Source organism: Melanaphis sacchari, unplaced genomic scaffold (assembly GCF_002803265.2).
Source record: "Melanaphis sacchari strain LSU unplaced genomic scaffold, SCAv2.0 Contig111_pilon_pilon, whole genome shotgun sequence".
Classification (NCBI taxonomy): Eukaryota; Metazoa; Arthropoda; class Insecta; order Hemiptera; family Aphididae; genus Melanaphis; species Melanaphis sacchari.
The window spans coordinates 405,488-417,656 of record NW_020270431.1 but is presented as its reverse complement, the minus strand read 5'-3'; the positions used below and the strand labels follow the sequence as shown (position 1 = coordinate 417,656).

Below are 12,169 nucleotides of genomic sequence, written 5' to 3'. Positions count from 1 at the left end.
AAATAAGTACATATATTTAATTTAAGTTAATATATAAAATAGAAATATTTGTTACTTGTTAGTTTAGATTTTATAAAATTACAGTCCTTAAGGTATGAACCTATAATAGAATCGAAATACCTTTTTATATCTGTTGCCTCAATCCTTTAGTCACGTTTTTTGTTACCTACTAAATATATGTAGGTATTATTGTCAATTTTAAATGCGAAATGCTATAAGACGATATTTTATTTACATCAAATTACATAACTAAATCTATTATTTCGTATGTATTATTATAATATATAGATTACTATAGTAGCCAATGATTATTACCACACTATTGATAATTTTATCATTTTATTACCTAAATCTAAAATAAAATAATAAATTTTTTTTCTTGATAAATTGTATATTAATGTTGGGAAATAAATTCAAGGATTTTGATTTTTTTTTCATATTTTTCACGAATTGAATAACAATTTAAAAAATTATTTTCTTCTGATACATTAAAATTAATATCAATATGTTTTATTTAAATTTTGTTATTCTTTATTCTTGCATAAATTTCAAAATATTTGTTTTCACTACAATTATATTCTTTTTATTTTTATTGTTATTATTATTTTTATATAATTAATTATTATCATTTGTAAATTTTATATCTGTATTCTATACCTATTGGGTATTTATTGTTCATAAATAAAAAATTTTATATTGGTATTTCACTATGTCGATTTTTAGTTAGTCAATATAATACATAATAATATATTATAATATTATAATAACGATCAGTGGCGTATTTAGGTTTTTGTCATGGGGGGGGGGGGATATGACACTAAATTGTGGTATTATTTAAGTATTGTAAAAGATATACAATGTTTTATGTTTTACATACCTATACCAAATGAAGATACCAATGAGAATATTCTACAATATATTACGAGTATAATATTTTAATTCTAGCAAATTTAATCAATTATTGATAAAAAAAAATAATAATAATAATAATTTTTTAAATAATATGATGACTATAATTATTTGTGTGTATACAGCCTATGGGAGGGATTTATCTTCTTGATTCCTCCACCGTAAATACGCCACTGATAATGATTAAATTTTGTTAATTTGACATTCTACAATTTTATAAAATACATAGATTCTTAATTTACTTATAGAAAAGAGAAATCGGAGTTTGAAAACGGCGCTTTTTGTTAGATACTGTTTGTTTATAAATCAATAAAACAAAAGACTAGCTAGTTAATTCGTTAACATACTAAAAATTGTTTAAACTTTATTCCATTAGCTACAAAAACAAGGAGCGTTTTTTTTTTCAATAAATTAAGGATAATTTTTATGTTATATTGTTTTTAGTAAATTTTTTACTGACTTAAAAACATTAAGCTCAACAAAAATCTTTTTTATTGGATTTTTAGTTGTTACAAATAAATAATAAAATAAAAAATACTATACATAGTCATGAGTTAAATAAAACAACAAAAAATGTTCTTAACAAATATTTATCACTTAAACTAAAACAATATTCTGTGTATGTAGTATTTTTTCAGTAGATATATTGGATAATATTTTAGTTGTTTTTTAGTTATACCCCTAAGCCCCCTGATTTTTGCCAATGAATAATTTGCTAAATAATTGTAACCGAACGGTAACAATTGTACTGATAATAGTAATAACAAATACATACATATAATATCGGTTCGTAAATATAGAGTGTGTGTAACATTAAGTCAGCATAAAAACTTAAACTCAGAGTCAATAATTTTCCACGGTCCGATAAATAATCGAACCGGAAACGTCGATGGGAAAACTCTTCGACCAGATTAGGTTAAGTTTACTAACTACTAATTATAAAGAAGGTACAATACGATTATGGAAAGTAAATGAAATAAATCGCGTTCATCGTCACGGCGGTGATTATTAGCATTAAAATCACGATTGTCGCCTAGCATAGTGTGCATATACTATTTAAATACGGCTGGTTGAGGCACGGTGACCGTATACGAAAGATGAATCGGTTACAAGCAACTACTATGCTGCTAGTGGCGTCGGCAATAACGGCAGAAGTGACGACAGCCACTGGACAACTTGATCATATGTCAACTCAACAAACACATTGGTTACATGGTTGCGGTACAGCCGAATGGTTACAGTGTGTGACTCAAAATGTGATCAGGACGTTTAGGATGTTGGAACAATCAGACCGTTTGCAACTAGCCGACGGCGTGCGTTTGGTCAAGACCTCTACAACGACCGACCGATCCACCAAGTAAGTACATTAATCACATCGTGTAATTAAACAACCTACCTATACTCGATAATATATAATAATAATAACAACGGGCGTATTTATGCAGTTAAATAATTAATTAAAAAGTCTATTATACACTATCATAGGGCCAAGTCACAACTGCGCTGAAAAAGTTCAAATATGCTCTAACCAACTTCTTAACAATCATTACAACAACTGCCGTAACAAAGAAAATGATTTTTTTCTTGGCAATAAAATCTCCGTTTAGGCCACTTCTATAGATAAGATATTCAACACAGACCATATTGTAGATACGTCGTGTTTTTATTTATTTACTATGGTACTTGATAAAATTGAGACAGGTTAGAATTCTCAAAAGATTACCTTTTTTGGTTAAGCCAAGTTCATCAGTATTGCTTTATAACGTCATACTTTTTCAGTGTATAATTACGTGTTCTAAATCTGCTACTGACGGAATAATAAATTTACTATTTTGTTACCTACATCTAGTCGTCATCAAACGCATAGGTAATAATTTTTTTTTTTTTTTATGAATGAATAAATAAATAATAATATATGTTATTATAAATATTATATTTACATTTAAATTTTGAATCTATTTAAAGGAAATTACGTAGATACTTTTAATTTGGTAAAATATTTATCATACATTTTGGAATTTTGTTTTTAATAATTATTTAAAAAAGCGAAGAATCTATTATAAAATTAGTCCTGTTATACATAATGTTATAATATTGTGCAATTTACATATTTTTCCCCATATATACATAGTTATAAATAGGTACCTGTAAACATTTTATACCGATAAAATCGTGTAGCTCTATGCCAATATAATAACTTTGTCTTGAACATAATGAAAATAGTTTCTACAGTCTCATAAAATTACTTTAATGTTTTTCCCGTGCTGCTTTACCTATTTTAATATTAAGTTCACTTAGCGAAGTTATTAATAAATTTTCAATCTGATTATTAAAAATTACGTAAAATCAATAGTAATATTTTTGTATTTTAAACATTTGTACATTGCGATATTTCCGAGTGAAGTTGGATAAATATGCGTACATTTTATACGAATATAGGTGAAGTTAACGAAAATCGTATATACATATATGATATATAGTTAATACATAGTCATATAATGTATTATGATAGTATTATTTCCTTTAAAACATTAACCTTAAGAACAAAGGAATATAATATCATGTGTATATGTATATTAATATCCCGTTTATTTTCTTTAATATTTTTATAAAATTTACAAAGTACTACTCGCGTAACATAGGTTTGCCATCCCTAGTATAGAAGTTAGATAATTTTGTACATAAGTCATTTATATTTTGGTAATATATAGGTAGACAAATAATTATTTAACCAATTTCAAAACTTGAAAAAACTGAATTAACGGTTGACTTCGCTTACAACAAAAAGTGCAATTTACTTTAATAAAATTATGATTAAGCATATCCGTGGATGAATATTGATCTCAATTTAAAGTTGATGATTGAATCCGCTTCCAGAGACCTAAGTTTTTTCAGTCACCTTTGTGTTTTTTGGAATTCCACTGATATAAGATAATATTATAATAGTTTCCTCCGGTCAAGATCAACTTAGGCATCTTATTAAGCCTTATGTCATAGGAGTATACAATTATTTTTAATATGGAATTTTTCTGATCTTCTCAACCCATTCTTTAATGCTGAATTATTGTACTATTAGAGTAGGTAATCGTGTCCATATTCAACTAGAAATATAATTTTAAATAGTCTAGAATTTCTAGATAAAGCAAGCCTGGTACAGAAGTATTTCAATTTCGTAACAAGAAGAATAGATAACAATGATTGACACTCCATAAAGAAGATTTATCTTCAAATGCTCTAGGAAAGTTAGTTGATATAGTCATATAGAAGATTCGAATATTCTAAATACAATCATATCATTACCATATCGATAGTGTTCAAATGGTGTCATTATTTTAGACAGAAGACTCATCGTTCTTACTAAAGAGCTCTTTGCAATTGGCGAAGTAGTTTTGATAATTTAATTTGGAATAATATTAGCCTTCAATAACTTCAAAATAATTCCTAAGGTACTCCTTGAATAAAATGAGAATGCAATACAAATTGCACACAGGTAAAACATTTTGAGACATCAAAACGAAAGAACATGAAATGAGTTACTTACTATAATGCAAAAAAAAAAAAAAAATAACAACTGATTGCTTAAAAAGAACTAGATGATGGGGTTCATTCATTATAATTTATAAGTAATGAACTTACGTGAAAATCGTGAAAGTAATGGAAAGGTTGAAAAATATTACTCAGCTGGTAAGGCACTAAAATACGCGATCCACTATAAGTCAACAATAGAGTATAACAATTAACAACTCTAGTTTATTTTAAAATTATAAAAAAACAAAAAGCAATATTTAAATATATAAGTTAAAAAAACAATGCACAGTATTTATCACTATTTATAATTCAAAAAATATGGTATAAATGTATAATTATGATAATTAAATACTGATAATATAATAAATAATATTATATTATCCCAAAAATTAAATCAATCTACCGTAATACTTATAATAAATTAAATCACTTTTTAATAGTTATGTCAAAATAATTATCATAAAATCGATTTAGTCAATATAGGCTAATGACAGACCGTATTTTGCATTTTTCATATTCGATGTTATCATTGCATTAAAATTTGATACATTAATTATAGAAACCCACTCGACACCTACTAAACAGTATAATGATATCTAATTTTCACCTTTTTTGTTTATTTACATGAACACAAACTATACAAACAATTTTTTGAATGATTTTTTAATTTGCTATTTATTTATTATTAAATGTTTTGATGAATTAGTTGAGTGTAGTGAAGTGTCACTACGATATCCTGAAATATGTTGATCCACTACCCCATTCATCTAAACTATAAATACTTATAGCTAATTAAATAATTTCCTAAAACGTGAATACTTTTCAAAAAAATTAGTATTTACCTTTAAAATAATTACCTTTCATATAATATTGTGAATAATCCAAGTAGACAGTAATGTGAGTGCATAGTGAATTTTTCTACCTTTAAATATTAAAATAATTGTATTCATTATTTCTTATATAGTATGTACAATAATAATTATATTCATTATTTCTTTTATAATAAGTATAATAATAATTATTATTTTACTATCAAGGAATAAACTTATTTTCAATGACAAGACAATACAAATGTTTGCATTCAATATTCTCATCATTACTTTAAAGTCAAAGCAATTCAATTACCTATCTAATTAATAATTTATCCAAAACAAATAAAAAATAAACATTGAGATAACTATTAGTTAAGTTATGATTTGAACGTCTGCATCCAGTCTAATGTTTACATGAAATAGTTCAAAATATATGTTTTAAGTTAAAACTACAAAATTATTTACTCAAAACACATGTACGTGTTTTAGTGACAGAAAAATTAATGAGAAATAACTATAAAACTTTAAAATAAATTTAAAATTCTTAATATTGGATAATATATATATAAGAAATAGTTTTATTGTTTAATTATTTTTTATTATTTTAAGTTATAATAATAAATTTCTGCTGTTATTGACAGATTGACAAACTACAGAACATGTTTAAATTCTTTATTTTGTTATTCATCTTAGTTTATACACAGATTGATAATTAATAATAAAATTATATACGATTTTAATAACAGTTATTAATTATATTGTAATTTAATTTTTTTACCACGACTTTATGAGTTATGATTACAATTATAAAGGTACTTACATAATTATTTTTGCCTTGTTTTTTCGTAGTTCTGATTTAATTAATTTAAACAAAAATAATTGTGATATTAATATTCGAGAATATAAATTTAATTATTCTTATTTTATAACTTTATAAGTAACAGAAGATCAAAAAATAATCACAATACCTAATTAATAGTATAAGTAATATACAACATGGCATTCAAAATGACTATAATAAGGAAATAATTTAATAAGACACTTTATTAGACTATAGAGTTTTGGACGGCTGTCAGTGTACTTTTTTTCACCATATTGTACGTAGGCCTACGTTTTTGATAATAATATGTAATTATATTGATTTTAATATGCACTCGATGACTTTTAAACCTAGCATTGATATTAAAATTCCATTTACGTAGAACACAGCTGTATCTTCAAAAATCAATTTATTACTCTAAAGAGCTACTGATAATAATTAAATTTAAATTTAATATAATGCCTTATAAGTCACAAAATTATAGCTTCGTTGTATGTAATCCTATCAATACTAATTCGCCATAAAATGTAATTAACCATAATGTTTATTGAATAGTTGGTACCTACTTAAAAATTAATATTATTATTCAGAATCAATTCACTAGAAAGAAACCTTTCCCAAATTTATATAAAACTGTAAACGCAAAATTATAGGATAATATTCTCTGTTATCAAAACTGCTTTAACCCTCATATTTTATAATTGTTCTAAGTTGAATGTTCATATTTAATATTTGATGTTTCATCGAGATAGATAATTCTAATAGTTTGAATATATTTAATAATATAATACACTGTTGTTATTTCTAAGTCCATCCTATACGATGATTGGTAATAATAATCAAATAAATAAATATACATACCCACATAGATTTATAGAATTGATTAATTAAATCTTTACAGATTCACAGGAAAATGTAATATGCATAAAATGTACATTGCCCAATATACACATCTACTAATTTATCACTTTATACATAGGTACGGGAATCATACTTTTGACATAATCAACACAATGGTTTCATTCATCAATAGTCATTCGTTGCAAATTGATCTATGGACACCTGATAATAATGCCACCGCCGAAGGTATGCAATAATATTTTAATTAATATTGATAAACATTATACATTCTTATTGAAGATTAAATATACTTAAAGAAATTAAAATAAACCAATAAACGCTAAAATAAATATATATTATATTAAAATTTCTGTAAATACATGAATTTTTTATAAAAAAAGTATTAATATGATACTTGTGAATATAAGTAAATATTTATAGAAAACTAACTTACTTTTTTTTATTATTTCGAACTTTGTGTCTGTATAACTCATAATCACATATAAACAGGACGGAGATGTACAGTCAACAACGTACATTCTAAACGCCCAGGTTCAAAAAAAAAATACATAAGCCAATATGATAATATGAATGTAAATTAAATTATTTTGGTTTCTCCCGATGATTTTTATGAACGGAAATCGAAGACTCTTATTGCCCATATGGTCTTAACTATTACTATACGCACCATTGCAGCGTCATAGCATCATTATTATTGGAATTATACAATAAAAAAAACTTTAAATTACTTCAACAGCCACTTAGAGATTTCAACAAAGAACAAAATGAATTTGATATCAGCCAATTTTTTAACGAAACATACCTATTTTTTTGTTTATACATAGTACGATTCGTTACAATAAAGTTAATAATGCAATAAGAAATCTGAAAATATATATACATTATTTATAAAGTCAACTTGAAATCGATCATCACTCTTTTCAAAATATCTACTTTAATTTTATCCTTAAATTTGATTTTAAAACGTAAAAATAGGAAAATTTTTAAACAATAATTGATGACTGTTAAATGAAATTCAAACAAATTATAAATTACATAACATATTTAAATATATTTAAGATTGATTATTGTATTTTTATTTTTGTCTGTTCGTTGGATAAAAAGTTCTTGCTTTTTAATCGCTGGTTAATAATTTGTGATCAATGCATACAAATAAGCTTGCGTTCCGTAATCTCTATTAAATTTTATTCACACACGTCATACACTAATGAACACTTACTACGCACGGATTTGCAAGACACACTTAATACATTTTCTATATCAAACTTTTAAATACATAATATTAACTATTTTGTATAATATATTAATATAGGGTGTTTCATTAAGAACGCCGGATTTAATTTCGTTATTACTTTATTAATATTAAATATTTAGAACAAATTATATGATCATGAAGTATACACACTTCAATTTATGTATGGAATATAATATCTGGCATACCACCTCTGCTTCACTGGCTAGCTTCATTTCTGGCCACAAAAAAAATATCCTTAAGTTCTTCAATGGTTCGCGGTTTATTTTCATAGACGTGAGCTTTAACGTAACCTAGCGTAGAGATAACCGATGATATTTACAAAAAAAATAGGTCAGCCAACTGGCAATTTAAATCCGGCGTTCTTAATGAAACACCCTATACAAATTATGAAACGCACACATATATAATAATAATTAATAGTAAGGTAATAAAAATTAATACACCCAAAAAAATATGCAATGTAATTGAAATCATACATTTAATATAATTATATTTTTTGTTCAGATTGGTTCTCATAATAAATTTTAAATTATTATTGGTTTCTATTTATTATATGGCAGGAGGTCTGCATTTTTTATGAAAATTATAGATTCCCCACACCATTGTGGAATCTGACTTATACAAAAATACAATTTTTATATGTATAACACATATACTGTGCACAATACTATGATGTATATTATGATAAGATTTATGATACAGTAATTAATAATATTATTTCGAAATAAGAAAATGTAGTAAAATTAAAAATGTAAGAAATTATTTCAAAATGCTCTACTATTGTTATTTCATGAAAATTACGGTTATCACTATTTATGTTGATTAGTTTTGGTAAATAATTTAGTTATATATTATACAAACATATGTCACATGCACTTAAGAGAATACACTTGCAGGTCAATAACTCTATCTTCGTCTTATTTACGCATAATTTAACATTCAAAATTTCTGTCTTGCTATGTTATTAAGTGAATTGACTTAGTATTAATTTAAAATGTAAGAATATTATCTAAGACTGTGTATTACTAAACCTTTTTACCCTCTAAATAAATATTTGGTTTAAAAATAAGTTTTTAGGTACCTCTTAGAATTTTGAAATTAAATTTTGAAATAAGTTATGAGTATTTAAAAGTTTAAAATTTTTAATATAGTGCTCTTAATGAAATAGTTTATTTTTGTAAAGTGGATAAAATCATAAAAATAATTTAAATTGTGTTTATGTAATTCGTTTTTTTTTTACACAATGTGGATAACATTTTATGAAATTAAATTATATAGCTATGCAAGTAAGAACTTCATTTTTAGCCTTTTAGGTCTATGTTGTGTATAATAATACATATACTCGTAACTTATAAGATATTGGAATTTATTTGAAGCACATTAACAATCTCAATTATGCATGTAATTTAAAATACCAACCTAAATATTACTATTTAAAACATATTATTATGTTCAAATCTCTTAAACATTATATACATTTACAAATATTCATCATGAATATAATAATTCAGTTTATATAAGCCATCATTATGCAACTCATTGTATATACTATAGATGTATTATTTGCTAAAAATTGTAAATATTTATGTGCATAAACATAATTTATAATACTACCTATTTTGAGTTGAAGCAACGTGTAAAATGTAGTTTTTACTTTAGTATATTGACTCCAGAAGATATAATTTAAAATAACAATAATAAATGTATTTATGTACCAGCTACATCACACACGAGCCGCTTAACAGCAGCTAATAAGTATAATAATATTCGAAAAAAAATTACTTTTAGAACCCTGTGCGATATTTGAGTAAAATAACGTAAATAATTCAAATAAAAAACCTAAGGATACCGTCGATACTGAAGCTTCCTATAATTTCAGCTCGTCCATAAATTACGTTAATTGTGAAGGTGTAAATTTCAAAACTCGAGTTGTTTATCAACCTCAAGCCCTCCTCTCTCGAAATTTGGCCTATTACCTATGAGTATAAACCGCAGACATTGTTTTAATGTTTTTTTTTTTTTTTTGACGATTACTCCGGCAGGGCGCAGGCGTCACGCTTACCGGAAGGTGTTCCCGATCATCGTGAGCACATACATGATCATGTCGGCCATCCTGATTCCGATGGGTTTCATGTTCATGTCCACGCTGGGCGGTAAAGCACTGTTGGTCAGCAAAATGGCACTCATGGTGTCGCTAATGAGCAACATCAAAAAGATGTTCTCGTACGAGTACTACGTCCCGCCGACACCTCCAGCCGGTCACCACCACTGGAAGCGGACACTGCTGGCGCACCGCACCACTGCCGGTCCGCTTTACTCGTCGTACACATGAAATAGCAAAAATAATACCGCGAACACGCTCAGTCAAATTTCACGAGCGGCCCTAGATCCCCTGAACTTACAATCGTATATAAATTTGTATGATTTTTGTCACGAAACAAGTTTGTGTTTATAATTACGGTTTAAATATTAGCCATGAATAGGTGATACGTGTAACATTGTACGCGTTATAATTATTTATTTTATTTATTGTCAATATATAATACGAACCAAACGGATCTTGCGTTGCAATGGACATGTTGACGTTTGATTGAACTACAACCGAATATATATATACTTTTTTCTGTTTATTTTATTTTATAGGTACTTACATAATATCTAGTTGGTATATTACAGTTTCATAATATCGCGTGTACCTTACACGTAAACTGCAGTGACAAAATGAATCTTTTTCAAATGGTTGATGTATAAACTGCGATGTAAAACATCTAAACGGTATACACATCGACAACTCATACCTTGCTTACTCGTATAGTATACTCAACAACCATATAAGAGAAACTAGTGAACTACGATAAAATATGTACTATATTGATAAATTATTTTTAAAATACTCATAACTTATAAGCTTGGATAAGTGTCTAGTGATTTTTGGTAGTATACTAAATTTTATATAGAATATACCGTAACTAATACTTGAAGGGAAAAAAAGTAAATATCCCCACTGTTTCCGGTACTTTTATTTACAAATTGAGAAAAAACTAATAAAAAAATGACAGAAAATGGAAATATTTTTCGCGTATATACTTTAGTGTTTAAAATTTGTGTTTCTAGGGTAAAAATCACGAAATGCGTAATAAAAGATAACGAATTATTTATACAGCAGTTAAAAAGTCAATTATACATATATGTAATAAATAATTTTTTTACAAAAATTTGAAGTTCAAATTTTAACAACATTAGATATTTTAACAAAGAATAATAATTTTTAAACTAAAGATTGTAATTATTTTTTTGTAATTTGAAATATATACCTAAATCATAGATATTTGAAAATGTTCGCCATTATAGTCACTAGGTAGGTTATCAACGCAATGAAATTAAAAATAATATTCATTCTAATTTGAATTAGCTATTTATATCACGAACCATACACATCATTTTACAGTGTATCGAAATTCTCTTATAAGCTTTAACTTTTAATATAATATTATAAATTAGAACAATAAGTATCCATACTAATATTATGTGTAAAATTTTTAATAAAAATTAATTCAACAATACTCTATTTTTAATCAGTGTACATATTTTATAAATATAGGTGAGACATCATTAACACTTAGAATCGAATTATCCATTTTTGTGTACAATAATTATTTATCATTGAATTCAAATTTAATACATCTATTACAGTGACCTATTCAATAATGAGGTATACTTGAAATATACTATACAGCGAAACAAGTTTTTATGATTGTACCTATTATAATATTATTTACGTGTACGTTATACATTACGGTTGAATTTTTTTATTAAATATTAAATTCAATAATATTATTATGACACTGAGTTAATTTAAACTAAATATTTTATTATTACTATAAATATATATGATTTTGAAATTCATCACTTTACACAAAAAATATAATTTAAACAATTTTAATAATACTACATAATATATTGAAAATAATTTCAATTTATTTT

General features: G+C 25.5%; 1 protein-coding gene across 1 annotated transcript; it reads left to right on the top strand.

Moving 5' to 3' along the window:
* Positions 1–2,006: 2,006 nt before the first annotated feature.
* On the top strand, positions 2,007–10,737 carry LOC112603837. The gene is made up of 3 exons (XM_025352612.1): positions 2,007–2,266; positions 7,049–7,155; positions 10,228–10,737. The coding sequence occupies exons 1-3, from the start codon at positions 2,007–2,009 to the stop codon at positions 10,515–10,517; spliced, it is 657 nt and encodes a 218-aa protein (XP_025208397.1). The 3' UTR covers positions 10,518–10,737.
* Positions 10,738–12,169: the final 1,432 nt, after the last annotated feature.